The sequence below is a fragment of the Leucoraja erinacea genome, unplaced genomic scaffold (assembly GCF_028641065.1).
Source record: "Leucoraja erinacea ecotype New England unplaced genomic scaffold, Leri_hhj_1 Leri_186S, whole genome shotgun sequence".
NCBI classification, from domain to species: Eukaryota; Metazoa; Chordata; class Chondrichthyes; order Rajiformes; family Rajidae; genus Leucoraja; species Leucoraja erinaceus.
In genome coordinates this window covers 156,576-176,385 of record NW_026576087.1, presented here as the reverse complement: position 1 = coordinate 176,385, position 19,810 = coordinate 156,576, and the positions used below count along the sequence as shown (strand labels likewise).

The window sequence follows — 19,810 nt, the reverse complement described above, 5'->3', positions numbered from 1 at the left end:
GTCTAAAACATTCAGCAGAACATCTCTTTCAAGGGGAAAGGACACTCACCTTCCTACTTCCCTATTGACTTCTCTAACGTCAAGTAACCCTTGCTTTCCCTCTATCTCCATCTCTCCCCTATCCTAGTTCTCCAACTAGTTTACTGTCCTCCTGATGAAATGTTGCTGATTGTATGCCTCGTTATCACCTTCCCCTCAGCCAACAATGATCCATTTTACATTTTCCTTGAACTTTGTCCCCCTTGATGTCTCGTTTTCACACCTTACCCTTCCATATCACTATGTCTCCCTTCCTCCTGACTCTCAGTCTGAAGAAGGGTCTCGACCCGAAATTCCACCCATTCCATATCTCCAGAGATGCTGCCTGTCTCGCCAAGTTACTCCAGCATTTTGTGTCTTATCTCACCTTCCTGAAGTTGGGCTGGCACTTCTGGTTCAGCCACTCTAAGTGCTCGGACAAAGACACATTTGTTGTCAAACCTTCGCTGGGGAACCCCATATTTTGAGCAAAAATTGAAGCTGTTGAAAAAAAATGTTTTTATTTTAGAATGAGCCTTATGTTTAGTCTTAGGTTAATTAATGCATTTAGGCAGAATGCAGGATATGCAGGATAATTAATGCAGGATAATGCATTTCGTTGTCTCTGTACTGTACACTGACAATGACAATTAAAATTGAATCTGAATCTAAGGTCACGTGTAGTGAACAGTTCTATTTTGCATGCTAGCCTTTAGTGGCCTTCATCAGTGGAGGTATTGAGTACAGAAGTTGGGATGTCAAGTTACAATTGTGCAATTCGTTGGTGAGGCCGCATTTGGAATATTGTATTCAGTTTTGATCGCTCTGCTACGGGAAAGATTTACATAGAAACATAGAAAATAGGTGCAGTAGGAGGCCATTCGGCCCTTCTGTGGCAGAGATATACTGAAATCCTCTTGTAATGGAGGCCAACATTCCATTAACTTTCTTCACTGCCTGCTGTACCTGCACGCCAACTTTCAGTGACCGATGTACAAGGACACCCAGGTCTCGCTGTATCTCCCCCTTACCTAACCTAACCCCATTGAGATAATAATCTGCCCCCTTGTTTTTGCCACCAAAGTGGATAACCTCACATTTATCTATATTATATTGCATCTGCCACGCATCTGCCCACTCACTCAACCTGTTCAGGTCACCCTGCAACCTCCTAACATCCTCTTCACAGTTCACACTGCCACCAGCTTTGTGTCATCCGCAAACTTGCTAGTGTTGCTCCTAATTCCCTCTTCCAAATCATTAATATATATGGTAAACAGTTGCGGCCCCAACTCCGAGCCTTGCGGCACTCCACTCGCCACTGCCTGCCATCATGAAAAGGACCCGTTCACTCCTACTCTTTCCTGTTTCCTGTCTGCCAACCAATTTTCTATCCACGTCAACACCCTACCCCCAATACCATGTGCTCTAATTTTAGCCACCCGTCTCTCATGCAGGACCTTATCAAAGGCTTTCTGAAAGTCTAGATACACTACATCCACTTTACTTGTCACATCCTCAAAAAATTCCAGAAGATTAGTCAAGCATGATTTTTCTTTCATAAATCCATGCTGACATGGACTAATCCTTTCACTGCTATCCAAATGCCCCATTATTACCTCTTTAATCATTGACTCCAGCAACTTTCCCACCACTGAAGTCAGGCTAACTGGTCAGTAATTCCCCGTTTTCTCTCTCGCTCCTTTCTTGAAAAGTGGGATAACATTAGCTATCCTCCAATCCACAGGAACAAAATCATGAGAGGAAGAGATAGAGTGAATGACAGTATTTTACCCCCATGGTAGGGGAATGAAGAACCAGAGTGTATAGGTTTATGGTGAGAGGGAAAAGATTTATTAGGAACCTGAGGGGAACGTTTTCACAGAGTGTGGTAGGTTTATGGAACAAGCTGCCAGAGGAGTAGTTGAGGAAGGTACTATGGGAACATTTAAAAGACATTTGGACATGTAAATGGATAGGAAAGGTGTAGGGAGATATGGGCTAGGTGCAGGCAGGTGGGCCGAGCTTAGGTGGGGTTCCTGGATCGACATGGAGGAGTTGGGCCGAAGGAACTGTTTGACTGAAACAATTTAAAAGACATTTGGACAGATACATGGACAGAAAAGGTATAGAGGGATATGGGGCAAACGCGGGCAAATGGGACTAGTTTAGATGGGGCATCTTGGTCAATGTGGGCAAGTTGGGTTGTGTTGGGGAAGTGATCCAACATTGGAGGGGCTTTTAGAATCAAGGCTGCATCTGCTGTCAGGATGAGATAGACGATCCCAAGGTATTGTTTCAATGAATCAAACCTGGGTGGCAGTGTGAGCTGTGAGGATGATGCTATGAGGCTGCAGGATGACTTGGATAGGTTTGGTGAGTGGGCAGATTCAGTATAATGTGGAGAAATGTGAAGTTATCCTCTTTGGTAGCAAGAACAAGAAGGCACATTATTATCTGAATGGTAGACCAGCATTTTTAAACCAGCATCTGTAGTTCTTTCCTACACATTATCTGAATGGTGTCAGATTAGGAACGGGAGATGCAATGAGACTTGGGTGTCCTTGTGCATCAGTCACTAAGCATGCAGGTACAGCAGGCAGTGTAAAAAGCAATTAGCATGTTGGCCTTCATAGCGAGAGGATTTAAGCATAGGAGCAAGGAGGTCCTACTGCAGTTGTACAAGGCCCAGTGAGACCACACCTGGATTATTGTGTGCAGTTTTGTTCTCCTAATTTGAGGAAGGACATTATTGCAATTGAGGGAGTGCAGCGCAGGTACACCAGGTTAATTCCCGGGATGGCAGAACTGACATATGATGAAAGAATGGTTAGACTGGGCTTGTATTCACTGGAATTTAGATGGATGAGGGGATTTTATAGAATCAGATAAAATTGTTAAAGGACTGGACAGGCTAAATGCAAGAAACTTGATCCTGATGTTGGGGGAGTCCAGAACCAGGGGTCACAGTTTAAGAATAAGGGGGAGGCCATTTTGGACAGAGATGAGGAAATACTTTTTCAACCAGAGAGTTGTGAATCTGTGGAATTCTCTGCCACAGAAGGCAGTTGAGGCCAATTCAATGGATGTTTTCAAGAGAGAGTTAGATGTAGCTCTTTGAGCTAATGGAATCAAGGCATATGGGGAGCAAGCGGGAATGGGGTACTGATTTTAGATAATCAGCCATGATCATATTGAATGATGTTGCTGGCCTACTCCTGCACCTATTTTCTGTTTCTATGAAAGGCTGCTGGGGCTCCGAGCCCTCTCCAATTACTAAACCCTCAAGCAATGTTACAGTAGATAAGAAGTGATGCATTTCCGACTTTAGCCAAAGGCAAGAGAAACCTCTGAGATTAGTTACCTGACTGTCCCACCAGCAGCGTGTGAGTGCTGTGCACCATTACCGCTCGAGCCACACTGATCGCACTTTTAATCCTCCGCAGGTCCCCGACTCCCCCAACCTCCATCGTGTCACTGCAGATACAACATATATTAAGTTTGCAGATGGCACTAAGATGGGTCTTATTGTAGATAGCGAAGATGGTTGTCAAAAATTGCAGCAGGATCTTGATCAGTTAGTTTGTGTAGGATTTGTGTTTGAGTTGAGTCACGGGTACCGAGGTACAGTGAAAAGCTTTTGTCGCGTGCTAACCAGTCAGTGGTAAGACAATATATGATTACAATCGACAAATCCACAGTTACAGATACAGGATAAAGGGAATAAAGTGAACAACATTTAGTGTAAGATACAGCTGAAAGATTCTGATCAAAGATAGTTCGAGGGTCACCAATGAGGTCGATAGAAGTTTACGATTGCTCTCTACTTGTGGTAGGATGGTTTTCTGATAACAGCTGGGAAGAAACTGTCTCTGAGTTTGCTTTGGTGAGAAAGCACGGAAACTGGCCCTTCGGCCCACTGATTCCGTGCCGACCAGTGATCATCCTGTACACCAGAACTATCCGACACACTAGGTACAATTTACAGTTTTAGCCAGGCCAATTAACTTACAAACCTGTACATCTTTGGAATGTGTTTAAGAAGGAACTGCAGATGCTGGAAAATCGAAGGTACACAAAAATGCTGGAGAAACTCAGCGGGCGCAGCAGCATCTATGGAGCGAAGGAAATAGGCAACGTTTCGGGCCGAAACCCTTCTTCGGACTGATGGGAGGGGGGGGAGAAGAAACAAAAAAGGAGGAGGAGGAGCCCGAGGCCTGAGGGAGAGATAGGATCGGGAGGAGACAGCAAGGGCTAACAAAATAGGGAGAATTCAATGTTCATGCCCCCAGGATGCAGACTCCCCAAGCGGAATATGAGGTGCTGTTCCTCCAATTTCCAGTGTTGTTCGCTCTGGCCATGGAGGAGACCCAGGACAGTGAGGTAGGATACGGAATGGGAAGGGGAGTTGAAGTGCTGAGCCACCGGGAGGTCGGATTGGTTAATGCGGACCGAAATGTTCGGCGAAATTAAATTCGCCAAGCCTCCGCAGGGTCTCACCCATGTAGATCAGCTGACATCTAGAGCAGCGGATGCAATAGATGAGGTTGGAGGAGATACAGGTGAACCTCAGTCCCACCTGGAACGACTGCTTGGGTCCTTGAATGGAGTCGAGGGGGGAGGTAAAGGGACAGGTGTAGCATCTCTTGCGGTTGCAAGGGAAAGTGCCCGGGGAGGGGGTGGAGTGTGGCAGGAAACCGGAGCAGCCGGATAAAACCCTCAGTCACTGGAAGAAAATAGAAATTCTGTATAGACAGCACCCTGTCATTATTGAACCTGTAAGGCAGGAACTCTACCACCGTACTGACCCAGGTGGGGTGAGGGTGTTTCCCTGCTGTATGACTTTGAATCTAAAAACACATTTGAAGTAAATATAGACAAAAGGAACTGCAAAAGCTGCAATCGGAGATTGACAGATTCTAGATTAGTGCGGGTGCCAGCAGTTATGGGGAAAAGACAGAATGGGGTTGAGAGGGAGATAGATCAGCCATGATTGAATGGCGGATTAGATTTGATGGGCCGAATAGCCTAATTCTGCTGCTAGAACATGATCAGTCTTGCTGGAGGTACGTTGTCTTTCCATTCTCTCCACAGACGCTGCCTGACCCACTGAGTTTCTCCAGCTCTTTGCACCAACAGTCTGTCTGTCTTTTTGTCTTTTTTTAATTTTTAGTGTGTGTTAAAAGTTTCTGTAAATGTTCTCCGGTTTGTTTTATGTGGGTGTCTCCTCGGACTGACTTGAGCCCCACTGCTGGATGTGGACTTAACATCGGAGCTGATCCCTTGCCTGGGACTTACCATCAAGAGTTCGCAGTCTCAGGAGAGGCCGAGTCGGGAAGCTCCAACGACCCAGAGGCTTGACCAGCCCTGACCCGGGATCCGATTGCTGGCGCGGGAGAGTTGACATCCCCCCGATGCAGGAGCTGGATCGCCCCGATGCAAAGGGCCCAAACGCCGCCGGCTACAGGAGTCAAGATCGTCCCGTCAACGGAAGGCTCGAGGCCCTTGACCACGGGAGGGCATAGAAGGGAAGGGAATTGAACCTTTCTTCGCCTTCCATCACAGTGAGGAATGGGGAGGAGTCACTGTGGTGGATGTTTATGTTAAAATGTATTTTGTGTGTATCTTTGCTTTTTATTTGTATGACTGATATGGCAAATGAAATTCCTCGTATGTTGCAAAACATACTTGGCTAATAAAGTATTATTCTGATAGTGAATGTGTCTCCCCACACTGCGCAGGAGTAATGCAAGCTTTTTACCCATTCATTATCATGGCATCCAACGTGGTCTCCCCACTCTCATCCGGGCTTCCTCCAAAGCCGACTGTGCCACGACACTGTTCCCTCTCACACAGACTGCACCCGTTCTCCACCGCATCCAGTGCCGACCCATCAGAATTAACCGTCTTCCAGGCTAGAGACACCAAACAGACAGGTTACTTCCACCCCCCCCTTCCAACAGGCAGTAATCGCATCAACACCAGCCTTTATAACAACACATCAGCCCTCGACAAGGGCCCGTTGAACTGGCTACAGCGCCTGGAGGGCATTACATAACCTCTGCTGCCTCAAACGCAAGAAGAAGCCTTTACACCAGGAAGGCGGGCTTTATAATGTCATAGAGCCATACAGCATTGCTGCGTCCCAACTTGCCCACATTTCCCACCCACACTAGTCCCACCTGCCTGCATTTGGCCCATGTCCCTCCAAACCTATCCTATCCATGCATCGTTGCAATAATACCTGCCTCATCTATCCCCTCTGGCAGCTTGTTCCATGTACCTACTATGCTTTGTGTAAAAATGTTATTCCTCAGATTCCCATTCAATCTTTCCCAACCCCCCCCCCCCTCATCTTAAACCCATGTCCTCTGATGCTCGATTCCCCTACTCTGGGTAAGATACTGCGCGTCTACCCCATCTATTCCTCTCATGTTTTTGTACACCTCTATAAGATGCCCCCTCATCCTCCTGCGCTCCAAGGAAGAGTTCCAGCATGCTCAACCGCTCCTTATAGCTCAGGACCTCAAGTCCTGGCAACATCCTTGTAAATCTTCTCTGCACCCGTTCCAGCTTGACAACATCTATCCTATAACGTAGTGCCCAAAACAATTAGTTTATTATCGTCACTTGTGTGAGGTACAGTGAATAAAAAATTGTGTGCTATCCAGAGAAGACTATACATGATTATAATCAAGCTGTCCACAGTGTACAGATAAACCATAAAGGGTACAATGAAAGATAGTTTGATGGTCTCTAATGACGGGGGTAGAGGGGATTTATTACAAGGAAAGGTTGGACAGACTTGGAGAAACAAGTAACTGTAGATGCTGGTTTATTAAAAAAAAAACAGTCCATACGTTGCAGGAGCGGAATTAGGCCATTCGGCCCATCGTCTATTCCACCATTGAATCATGGCTGATCTATCTTTCCCTCTAAACCCCATTCTCCTGCCTCCCCTTAAACCAACACCCTTACTAATCAAGAATCTGTCAATCTCTGCCTTACAAATATCCATTGACGGCCTCCACAGATTTCTGCGGCAATGAATTCCACAGATTCACCACCCCCTGACTAAAGAAATTCCTCCTCATCTACTTTCTAAAGGTACGTCCTTTAATTCTGAGGCTATGACCTCTGGTCCTACTCTCCCACCAGTAGAAACAGCCTCTCCACGTCCACTGAGTTACTCCAGCACTTTTTTAATCTTTTTTTAGTAGACCAGCATCTGCAGTTCCTTGTGCTGGAGTAACTCAGTGGGTCAGGCAGCATCTGTGGAGAACATGGATAGGTGACGTTTCACAGAGTGCTGGAGTAACTCAGCGGATCAGGCAGCATCTGTGGAGAACATGGATAGGTGACGTTTCACAGAGTGCTGGAGTAATTCAGCGGGTCAGGCAGCATCTCTGGAGAACATGGATAGGTGACATGGATAGGTGACGTTTCACAGAGTGCTGGAGTAACTCAGCGGGTCAGGCAGCATCTGGCAGCAGCGGGTGGAGCATCTCTGGAGGACATGGATAGGTGACGTTTCACAGAGTGCTGGAGTAACCCAGCGGGTCATGCAGCATCTCTGGAGGACATGGATAAGTGACGTTTCAGGTTGAGACCCTTCTTTAGTCATTTTTGTTGTGAACCAGCATCTGCAGTTCCTAGTGTCCACTTCTGGCAAGTGATCAATGGATATATACATGGGAGGGGGTGAATGACAAATGGGTGACAAAGGCTGGAGACGAAAAAGAGGCAAAAAGGTGTCAGACAAGGAGAGAAGATGAGTGAAATGCAAAGTCGGATGGAAGGATATTGTTGGGAGAAGAGGTGTGGAGGTTTGAGTATGGTGGAAGTGGACAGGATGGCTCCTTTCTGAACACCTCCCCGTCAGCTGCCAGAGTGTATAGGATAGGTGTAGATGGACAGAGTGGTCAGCTCGGTTCACGCTCTGAACGTACAGTGTACAGAGGCAGGAGAACCAAGGAGTGAGCTGGTGGAACTGCTGCCTCACATCGCCAGAGACCAGGGTTCGATCTTGACCTTGGGCGCTGAATGTGTGGAGTTTGCACGTTCACCCTGTGATTGTGTGGGTTTTCTCCGGGTGCTCTTAATTGGCCCTCTGTAAATTGCCCCTGGTGTGATAACATAGAACTAGTGTGAACGATGGTCAGCTCTGGACTCGGTGGGACGAAGTGCCCGTTTCAATGCTGTGTCTCTGAACTAGACTAAAATATCAAGCATGGCACGGGGCGTGGATAGGGAGGGAGAAGAGGGTGAGGACAGGGAGGGAGAAGAGGAGAGGGAGGGCAGCGACCACAAGCAGGGAGAGGGAGAAGTAGGTGGCTAGAGCAATGCGCGGTGCTGGGAGTGAACGCTGTACTCACCTTGCTCGGCAGCCGCCCGGTACTGCCAGGTACACAACACCAGCGGGAGGAGCTGCTCTCCCCGCGGCCCCGCCAACGCGCACCAGCCGCCCAGCGTCAGAGCCGACACGGCCAGAACCAACACCACCGCTGCAACACGCCGCAGCCCCATGGCAGCCAGCGTCCGGCAGCAACACACACACACACACAGACAGACCGAGTCTCGTGGAACCACCCGATCCCCGTGTAACGCCCCGTAGACAATAGACTACGCGTTCCGTCCCCGCCCTCTGCAATGATCTCCACCCTGGGGAAGTCCACAGAGTTCACTTGTCATGTGCACCGGCAACTCAACACTCATTCCTACTTGCTTCCCTTTGCAGGCTCGTTAGTGTAACAACACACGGATGGATGAATGCACAATAATCGGGATAGATAGGGTTCACAATGACAATAGGGGGATTGTACACAAAATGCTGGAGAAACTAAGCGGGTGCAGCAGCATCTATGGAGCGAAGGAAATAGGCAACGTTTCGGACCGAAACCCTTCTTCAGATAATAGGGGGATTGCGTGTTATGGTCATCTGTTCTCCAGACTGGTGTGTGGAAAATAAAGTTTTCTATCATTATGCAGTACGAGGAAAGATTGACAAGACTAGGCTTGTATTCACTGGAGATTAGAAGGATGAGGGGATTCTTATAGAAACAGGTAAAATTATAAAAGGACTGGACAAGCTAGATGCAGGAAAAATGTTCCTGATGTTGGGCGAGTCCAGAACCAGGGGCTACAGTTTTAGACTAAAGGTGAGGTCATTTAAGACTGAGGTGAGAAAAAACTTTTTCACCCAGAGAGTTGTGAATTTATGCAATTCCCTGCCACAGAGGGCAGTTTCGGCCAAATCACTGGATAGATTTAAGAGAGAGTTAGATAGAGCTCTCGGGGCTAGTGGAGTCAAGGGATATGAGGAGAAGCAGGCACGGGTTATTGATAGTGGACGATCAGCCATGATCACAATGAATGGCGGTGTTGGCTCGAAGTGCCGAATGGTCTCCTCCTGCATCTATTTTCTATGTTTCTATTTTGCTATTGAGATGTATATTTTGGCAAATAATAAAATGTCCTGATAACTTAAACACCCACTCCCTTTCAAAGATATTGTCAATTTGCTGAGGTTGATTATGTCCAATTAACCGCTAACAATTATGCCATTCCTTGGCTTGCATCTGAGTAAAATTCAATTCAAAACCCACATATGGTTTGTGATTTTTTTTATTATAAATTTCGCTTCAGAAGTGTTTTCTTTTTGCATGCACTTGAGAACCATGGGTGATTTTTAAATTTTATAGCCAGATTTATCACTTCTGAAACTTTTAAATACCAAAGGAATCAAGAAAAAACACAAATAATGCTTTTTGATGAAATGCAGTGAGCAAACGCGATAATTCCTAATATTCTCAATCTTGATATCAGCACGGCCAATGTTCGCTAACCACTGTAGCTGTTGTTGTCCCTTCAGCTCTTGCTTCTAACATTATTTCTCCTCACTTTTAGATTCCTGAAGTAGGATAAATGTCTCTCACGGTTACCCCGATTTCCATAATTATTAACAGCACAAAAATTGACCATTTCGGCGTTTTTTAACAGGTAAGAACACGTACTTTCTTACCTGTTAAAAACCGCCGAAATGATCAATTTTTGTGCTGTGAATAATTGTGGAAGGTGACTGAGTGCTCTGAACCAAATGCTCTAGTATCTTTGCTCTGAACCCGAGCAAGGTGTAAGCAGCCGAAGGAGCGCATCCCCCGGGACAGCCCGCACTCTCCACCCCGGGGTCAGCGCTGTCCGGTCACGGCCACCCTCCGTGCCCCCCCCCCCCTGATTGCGGGAACAGACGGCCTGGGGTCCGCGAGCGTGGAACCAGAGTGCGGAGTCTGGATGCTGGGACAGAAGAAGGGCGGGCTGTGCTGGCAGCCATAGTAAATGCTTACCTGACATTCTCCGCTTGTACTCCAGTTGCCGATGCGTGGCAACAGTACGGGTCACGGCGTTGATGTCGTGCAACCAACACTAGACTCTTGAATGCCCAGTCTTTTACCCAGGGAAGTGAAATCAAGAATCAGAGGGCATAGGATTTTAGTAAGAGTTTTGTTTAGTTTAGAGATACAGTGCCGAAACAGGCCCTTCAGTCCACTGAGTCTGCGCTGATACGTAGACTAGCACTATCCTACACACTCGAGGGACAATTAACAATCTTTACTGAAGCCTACAAACCTGTATGTCTTTGGAGTTTGGGAGGAAACAGGAGAAAACCCGCGCGGTCACAAGGGGGAACATACAAACTCCGTACCATCAGCACCGTAGTCAGGATTGAACCCGGGTTACTGGCGCTACACGGCAGCTACTCTACCCGCTGCGCCACCGTACCGTCCCTAAGAGGGGAAAGATTTAACAGGAAAAAAGACACAGAGCACTAGAGCAATTCAGTGGGTCAGGCAGTAACTCAGTGGGTCAGGCAGTAACTCAGTGGGTCAGGCAGTAACTCGGTGGGTCAGGCAGTAACTCGGTGGGTCAGGCAGTAACTCGGTGGGTCAGGCAGTAACTCGGTGGGTCAGGCAGTAACTCGGTGGGTCAGGCAGTAACTCGGTGGGTCAGGCAGTAACTCGGTGGGTCAGGCAGTAACTCGGTGGGTCAGGCAGTAACTCGGTGGGGCAGTAACTCGGTGGGTCAGGCAGTAACTCGGTGGGTCAGGCAGTAACTCAGTGGGTCAGGCAGTAACTCAGTGGGTCAGGCAGTAACTCAGTGGGTCAGGCAGTAACTCAGTGGGTCAGTAACTCAGTGGGTCAGGCAGTAACTCAGTGGGTCAGGCAGTAACTCAGTGGGTCAGGCAGTAACTCAGTGGGTCAGGCAGTAACTCAGTGGGTCAGGCAGTAACTCAGTGGGTCAGGCAGTAACTCAGTGGGTCAGGCAGTAACTCAGTGGGTCAGGCAGTAACTCAGTGGGTCAGGCAGTAACTCAGTGGGTCAGGCAGTAACTCAGTGGGTCAGGCAGTAACTCAGTGGGTCAGTCAAGCAGTAACTCAGTGGGTCAGGCAGTAACTCAGTGGGTCAGGCAGTAACTCAGTGGGTCAGCAGTAACTCAGTGGGTCAGGCAGTAACTCAGTGGGTCAGGCAGTAACTCAGTGGGTCAGGCAGTAACTCAGTGGGTCAGGCAGTAACTCAGTGGGTCAGGCAGTAATATGGACAGAATATGGACAGTTTTTGTACACCAGCATGTGCAGTTTCTTGTTTCCATAAGATTTTAAAGGAACCCGAGAGGCAATGTTTTCACACAAAGGGTGGTTGGTTTTCTATGGAATGAGCTGCCAGAGGAGGTAGTTGAGGCAGGTACTATAACAGCTTATAAAATACATTTGGACAGATACATGGATAAGAAAGGTTTGGAGGGACATGTGTCAAAACACAAGTAAATAGGACTAGCTGAAATGGGGCATCTTCGTCACATGGATAGATTTAGGCCCAAGGGCATGTTTTCGCTCGGTATGATTCCATTGACTCTAACCAATAATAGTCAATAATCATTAGCACAAGGTAACCATAATAGTGCAAAACCAAAGCCCTTATACACCATAGATCCAGTCCATAGAAGATCATAGTTACTGAGGTTAGTGTTACTGAGGTTAGTGTTTTGTAGTGTTCAAGAGTACGAAGGTTGCTGGGAAGAAACTGATCTTGAACCTGGAGGTCACGGTTTTCAGAATCGCGATTCCCTTAAGAAAAATCTACAATTTGGTTTGAGAGGCAGCTATTTTTTTTATTGTAAATTAATTGTCTACTTACTTAAAAATAATTTTCCTGGGGCTTTGCAAGTAAACATTCACACATGGTAAACAAATATGTACCCCCATGCATCTTTGAAATCATTCACTCATCTTTACTCATTTAATGGGCAAATCAGACATGTCTGCAGTTTAATAACAACATCTCAGCAGATTGCAACAAAACTTCAGCATTTACTTAAAAATTACTTTGACACAGCAAGTTGTTGGAAGCTTATCAAAGGACGATTATGAAACAGTAAAACTACAATCAGTGCAAACAACTTGAATCATAAAATAATTTGCAATTGAAATGCAGTCTGAAAAAGGGTCCCGACCCGACATGGCATGTCCATTCCCTCCACAGACGTTGCCTGACCCACTGCGTTCCTCCAGCACTTTGTGTTTTGGGCAAGATTCCAGCATCTTCAGTTCCTTGCATCTTCATTAAATGCAGTCCACAGTTTGATCCGAGCCCTTTTCAGGATTGTAAACCATAAAATGAAACTGATCTAGTCCTGGGGATTTGCTACAAGCAGCACCTGTAGAACAAGAAGTTCAGGAAATCAGGATTAATGTAACACAGCTCAAGTATCTTTGTATTTTGAACAGTATCCGCTCCAATGTTTCTGATGGTCTGGAGAAAGACGTGTCCAGAACATAGAACAGAAAGATGTTTCCACTAGTGGGACAGTCTAGGACCAGAGGCCACATCCTCTAATGTACCTTTAGAAAGGAGATGAGGAGAAATTTCTTTAGCCAGAGGGTGGTGACTGTGGAATTCATAGCCACGTACGACTGTGGAGGCAGTCATTGGGTATTTTTAAGGTGGAGATTGACAGATTCTTGATTAGTACGGGTGTCAAGAGTTATGGGGAGAAGGCGGGCAAATGGGGTTGAGGGGGAAACATAAATCAGCCTATTTAGTTTTAGTTTTGTAGTTTTAGAGTTGCAGAGTCCGCGCCGACCAGCGATTCCTGCACAGTAACACTATCCTACATACACGAGGGACAATTTACATTTATACCAAGCCAATTAACCTACAAACCTGTACGTCTTTGGCTGTGGGAGAAAACTGAAGATCTCGTAAAAAACCCAAGCGGTCACGGGGAGGATGTATAAACTCCATACAAGCAGCACCTGTGCTCAGGATCAAACCTGGGTTACTGGTGCTGTGAGGCGGCAACTCTAACGCTGCACCACCGTGCCACTCACTGGAAAACTCTAGAATCCTCCACCTTAAGAAAAAGACTGTGCGTCCACTTTATCCGTGCCCCTCATGATCACGTACACCACAATAAGGTCACCCCGCAGCCTCCTCCGCTTCAAAGAAAAAAGTCCCAAGCCTATCCAACCTCTCCCTGTAACTCAAGTCCCCAAGCCCAGGTAACATACTGGTGAATCTCTTCTGCACCTATTCCCGGTCAATAGCACTGGTTATAATTCAGCTGCTGTAAAACAAAAATCAAGGAAGCTTCCAGGTTCAGTCCACTGAAGTGCACATGGATAGCACGCAACAAAAGCTTTTCACTGTACCTCGGTACACGTGACAATAAACTAAACTGAGTGTTTAAGAAGGAACTGCAGATGCTGGAAAATCGAAGGTAAACAAAAATGCTGGAGAAACTCAACGGGTACGGCAGCATCTATGGAGCAAAGGAAATAGGCACCGTTTCGGGTCAAAACCCTTCTTCAGACTGATGTGGGGTGGGGGGGGGGGGGCAGATAGAAGAAAGGAAGAGGAGGAGCCATGGGCTGAGGAATAGCTGAGAAGAGGAGGCTGAGGACACCTCCGCTCAGTCCGCAATAACCAACCTGATCTCGCGGTGGTTCAGCACTTCAACTCCCCCTCCCATTCCGAATCCGACCTTTCTGTCCTGGGCCTCCTCCATGGCCAGAGTGAGCACCACTGGAAATTGGAGGAACAGCACCTCATATTTTGCTTGGGCAGTCTGCACCCCAGCGTCATGAACATTGACCTCCAATTTCCGGTAGCCCTTACTGTCTCCTCCCCTTCTCAGCTCTCCCTCAGCCCTCTGGCTCCTCCTCTTCCTTTCTTCTTCCTTCCCCCCCCCCCCGCATCAGTCTGAAGAAGGGTTTCGGCCCGAAACGTTGCCTATTTCCTTCGCTCCATAGATGCTGCGGCACCCACTGAGTGTCTAAACTGAGTGCTTTATGGTGAATTGCTTTGACAATATATTTTTAGCTTTCATCTTAGTTCAGTTGTTGTTTACACCAGGTGATCATTGGCCAATGTTACTGAGAAGCCTTTATTTCTTTCAACCCGGGTCAACCACGTTAAGAAATCTTGTTGTGATAAAGATCTAAACTAGCCACCTCAGACCTTGTTTTATAGTGGTCATAAAACAATTCTGTGGACTTTGATAGAACCATTAAAAACAGGAGCAAGAGTAGACCTTTCAACCATGTAGCCTGGTGACCCATCCTGTATTCTCATCGGCCTCTCCATACGTACATTGATGCCTTCAGCCCATTCAACAATAGCCACCTTGCCTGACCTGCCCAGTTCTTCTTGTCTCTTCCCTTTCTGCATCTGCACTACAACTGTGTTTTTATCCCAAACCAAGTTATAATTTCCCTGTGGGGCCCACATTCCTCTAAACCTTTCCCCTCCCCATGTACCTGACCAAGAGGCCCATTCTAAACAAGCACAAACAGGCCCTTCGGCCCAACTTGCCCATGCTAAACAACATGCCCCATCTATACTAATCCCACCTGCCTGTGTTTGGCCATGAAGGAGGGTCTCGACCTGAAATGTCACCTATTCCTTTTCGCCACAGGATCATTGCCTGACCCACTGAGTTACTCCAGCATTTTGTGTCCAAATCCCATTCAACCTTTCCTATCCACGCACTTGTTCAAAAGTCTTTGAAATAATATAATACCAGCCTCAACTACCTCTGCCAGCTCGCTCCATATACCCACCTGAAAAAGTTATCCCTCAGGTTCCAATTAAATCTTTCCCCTCTCATCTATGGTCCTTGATTCCCCTAATCTGAGAAAAAATATTATGTGCCTTCATAGAACATGGAAAAATAGGTGCAGGTGTAGGCCATTCGGCCCTTCGAACCAGCACCGCCATTCAATATGATCATGGCTGATCATCTAAAATCAATACCCCGTTCCTGCTTTTTCCCCACATCCCTTGATTCCTTTAGGTCTAAGAGCTAAATCTAACTCTCTTGAAAACATCCAGTGAATTAGTCGGCATTGCCTTCTGTGGCAGAGAATTCCACAAATTCGTAACTCTGGGTGAAGTTTTTCCTCATCTCAGTCCTAAATAGCCCACCCCTTATTCTTAAACTGTGACCCCTGGTTCTGGACCCCCCCCCCCAAAATCGGGAACATTTTTCCTGCATTTAGCCTGTCCAATCCTTTAAGAATTTTATATGTTTCTATAAGATCCCCTCTCAGTGAATACAAGCCCATCGACCCATTCTTTCATCATATGTCAGTCCCGCCATCCCAGGAATTGACCTGGTGAACCTACGCTGCACTCCCTCAATAGCAATAATGTCCTTCCTCAAATTAGGAGGCCAAAATTGCACACAATACTCCAGGTGTGGTCTCACCAGGACCCTGTACAACTGCAGTAGGACCTCCTTGCTCCTACTCAAATCCTCTCGCAATGAAGGCCAACATGCCATTAGCTTTGTTCACTGTCTGCTGTACCAGCATGCTTACTTACAGTGACTGATGTACAAGCACACCCAAGTCTTGTTGCATCTCCCCTTTTCCTAATCTGTTTAAGAAAGAACTGCATATGCTGGATAATAATCTGCCTTCCTGTTCTTGCCACCAAAGTGGACAACCTCACATTTATCCACATTAGACTGCATCTGCCATGCGTCTGCCCACTCACCCAACCTGTCCAAGTCACCCTGCAACCTCATGGCATCCTCCTTGCAGCTCACACTGCCACCCAGCTTTGTGTCATCCGCAAACTTGGAGATTCCCTCTTCTAAATCGTTTAATTTCCTCTTCTAAATCGTTAATATATATTGAAAAATAACAAGAAGCACAAGACAGACACCACTGTGCAGATGCCGAGAAGTGTGTTCAGCTTCGGCAGAACAACTTCTAATCTTGTGTGTGGACTTGATAAGAAAACTAGAGTCCCAGCACCGAGCATTGCGGCACCCCACTAGTCACTGCCTGCCATTCTGAAAAGGACCCGTTAATTCCTACTTGTTACTTCTTGTCTGCTAACCAGTTGTCTATCCATGTCAATACCCTACCCCCAATACCACGTGCTCTAATTGTGCACAATAATCTCTTGTGTGGGACCATGTCAAAGGCTTTTTGAAAGTCCAGCTACACCACATCCACTGGCTCTCCTTTATCCATTCTACTTGTTACATCCTCAAAAAATGACAGAAGATTAATCAAGCATGATTTCCCCTTCATAAATCCATGCTGACTTTGACCGATCCTGTCACTGCTCTCCACCCTATCTATTGAGGGGGTGCGGGAGGAAACCAGAGTTTGCAGGTCCCGGGAAGAACATACAAACTCTGTCAGACAGTACCCATAGTCAGGATCGAACCTGGGTCTCTGGCGCTCATGTCCCTATGAAATCACCTTAAATCTATGTCGTCTGGTTCTCGATTCCCGTACTCTGGGCAAGAGACTCTGTGCATCTACCTGATCTATTCCTCTCATGATTTTATACACCTCTATAAGTTCCCCCCCTTATCCTCCTGCGTTCCAAGGAATAGATTCTTAGCCAGCCCAACCTTTATTTTCATTACAAAATGTCACCTTGAAAGCGAGCTATCAAACTATATTTGATTTCGCATATGAATCCTACAAACACTACCCCACAGAGGTGCCACAGTTCATTAATCAGCAGATGTGAGGGGTTGTTAACAGATTCCCAACTTTCCTATCCAATTCCCAGCAGGAGGGCCATAATACAAAATAAAACTAATCTAGTCCACCCATTACAAATTCACATTGCTTCCTTTCCAGCAGCTTTTCCTCCCGTGCATTGTGTTTCAATGTGAATGTATCTTGTACAATATAAAAATCACAGTGGGTCTCCAGTGGTTCATTTTCATGGGTTTCAGGCGCAGAATTAGGCCATTCGGCCCATCAAGTCTGCTCTGCCATTCAATCATGGCTGATCTATCTTTCCCTCAACCTCATTCTCCTGCCTTCTCCCCATAACCCCTGACAACCGTACTAATCAAGATTCAGTCAATCTCCGCCTTAAAAAAAAACATTGACTTGGCCTCCACTCCTTCGGTGGGGCAATGAGTTCCACAGATTCACTGGCTAAGTAAATTCCTCCTCATCTTTCTAAAGGTACATCATTTTATTCTGAGGCTATGACCTCTGGTCCTAGACTCTTCCACGAATGGAAACATCCTTTCCACATTCACTCTATCCAGGCCTTTCACTACTCGGTAAGTTTCAATGAGGTCTCCCTTCATCTTTTTAAATTCCAGTGAATACAGGTCGAGTGCAGTCAAACGCTCATCATATGTTAACCCAATCATTCCTGCAAATCATTTGGAAAGCAGTGACGGGATCGGTCAAAGTCAGCATGGATTTATGAAGGGGAAATCATGCTTGACTAATCTTCTGGAATTTTTCGAGGATGTAACAAGTAGAATGGATAAGGGGGAGCCAGTGGATGTGGTATTTCTGGCCTTTCAAAAAGCTTTTGACAAGGTCCCACACAAGAGATTAGTGTGCAAAATTAGAGCACATGATATCGGGGGTAGGGTATTGACATGGATAGAGAACAGGTTGGCAGACAGGAAGCAAAGTGTGGGAATTAACTGGTCCTTTTCAGGCACCTTCTGTTTGGAAGGGCCGAATGGCCTACTCCTGCACCTATTTTTCTAAGTTTCTATCATTCTCGGTCTATTGAAGACATACTATAGTCTTCTGGAGGTTGAGGTACACATAATGAATCAGCAATCATACTTCCAACTACTCACTGGGTCTATCCACCGAGGAAGCAGGGTATTGTCACAACATATAAGAGACATTTAGACAGGTATTTGGATAGGACAGGTTTAGAGGGATATGGGCCAAACGCGGGCAGGTGGGACTAGTGTAGACGGGACATGTTGGTTGGTGTGGGCAAGTTGGGCCAAAGGGCCTGTTTCCATGCTGTATCACTCTATGACTATTGTATTCATCATATTTTATCAAGGGGGTCATACAGCACGGAAAGAGGCCCTTCAGTCCAACCCGTCTATGCCAACCAACATGCCCCAACCAAACTAGTCTTGGGAGAAGACACAAAGTGCTGGAGTAACTCAACAGGTCAGGCAGCATCTCTGGAGAACATGGATAGATGAGGCTTCACGGTGTGGCAAGCCCCACCTGCCTGTGTTTGACCCGTATCCCTCTCAACCTTTCCTATCCATGTACCTGTCCAAATGTCTTTTAAATGTTGTTGATAAAAGATCGGACCCTTCTTCAGACTGGTCTCATTTGCCACCATTTGGCCCATATCTCTGTCCCAATGCCTTTGTCCTCACCTCCACCCTGGGACCCCAGCGTTCCTTCCAGGCGAGTCAGAGGCTCACGTGCAGCTCCTCTAACCTCACCTGCTGCATCCGGTGCTGCTGATGTGGCCTCCTGTACATCGGCAAGACCATGCAACTATGCGGGACTGTCATATGCTGTGGGAATGGAGCGGCTGGGCTTGTACACTCTGGAGTTCAGAGGGATGAGAGGATATCTTATTGAAACATATAAGATTATTAAGGGCTAAAGGCAGGAAACATATTACTGATGTTGCAGGAGTCCAGAACCAGGAGCCACATTTTAAGAATAAGGGGTAAGCCATTTAGAATGGAGATGAGGAAACACTTTTTCACACAGAGAGTGGTGAGTCTGTGGAATTCCCTGCCTTAGAAGGCGGGTTCTCTGGATGCTTTCAGGAGAGTGCTAGATAGGGCTCATAGGGGATATGGGGAAAAGGCAGGAACGGGGTACTGATTGTGGATGATCAGCGGTGCTGGCTCGAAGGGCCGAATGGCCTACTCCTGCACCTATTGTCTATTCATTGTGTATGGTTTATTCCTGACCACATCCTCATCATTCGCCTCTGCCCTCTTTCCACCTTCGTGAATTATTCAGCCTGATAATCTTTTATCATAACTGCTGCAGTACACAGTGTGTGTCAGCCTTCAATCATCATCTCCAAAACACAAACGGAAAACAAAGCACACTGGTTTTGTCATTACATTTTACAACCGCAAAATATGTCCTGAAACGCTTTGTAGTCAGAGATGAATTGTAATCGTGCAAAGAATATGGTTATTTAGCGGACTATTGCTTCACAAAAGCTCTGTCTGCTTTGAAGCACTCCTGCAGGTGTAAAGGTCAGTAAAGGTGCTCGAGAAACCTTTACTCCTCGTTAATTATGAATATGATTAATACCAAGTTGTTTAGAGTCGTCTTGTTTAGCAATTTCTAACAGCAGGTAGTGAATTAGTATACACTGTTTCCACTATTAGAATCAAGTTTAGAGGCAAAAACACTGGAAAAGTATTACACAAATGTTTTTCTGGAGTAACTCAGCGGGTCAGTCTGACCCGAAACATCGCTATCCATGTCCTCCAAAGATGCTGCCCAGCC

General features: G+C 46.5%; 2 protein-coding genes across 4 annotated transcripts in view; both read right to left on the bottom strand.

Moving 5' to 3' along the window:
* LOC129716206 (N(4)-(beta-N-acetylglucosaminyl)-L-asparaginase-like) overlaps positions 1 to 8,636 on the bottom strand; it is a 28,694-nt gene extending 20,058 nt beyond the window's left edge. Inside the window, exons 1-4 of one of the 3 annotated variants that reach the window (XM_055666076.1) lie at positions 8,394 to 8,636; positions 5,780 to 5,933; positions 3,383 to 3,495; positions 407 to 519 (exon numbers count right to left, since the gene is read on the bottom strand). In XM_055666076.1, the coding sequence (XP_055522051.1) occupies positions 407 to 519; positions 3,383 to 3,495; positions 5,780 to 5,933; positions 8,394 to 8,544 (531 nt within the window). In that variant the 5' untranslated portion in view covers positions 8,545 to 8,636. The remainder of the gene's footprint in view (positions 1 to 406; positions 520 to 3,382; positions 3,496 to 5,779; positions 5,934 to 8,393) is intronic. The other 2 variants (XM_055666074.1, XM_055666075.1) reach the window with 2 other exon arrangements.
* A 3,674-nt stretch (positions 8,637 to 12,310) lies between these two features.
* Positions 12,311 to 19,810, bottom strand: part of LOC129716207 (N(4)-(beta-N-acetylglucosaminyl)-L-asparaginase-like) — a 30,558-nt gene continuing 23,058 nt past the window's right edge. The window contains 1 exon segment of the mRNA XM_055666077.1: positions 12,311 to 12,729. Coding sequence (XP_055522052.1) covers positions 12,635 to 12,729 — 95 coding nt within the window. The 3' untranslated portion in view covers positions 12,311 to 12,634.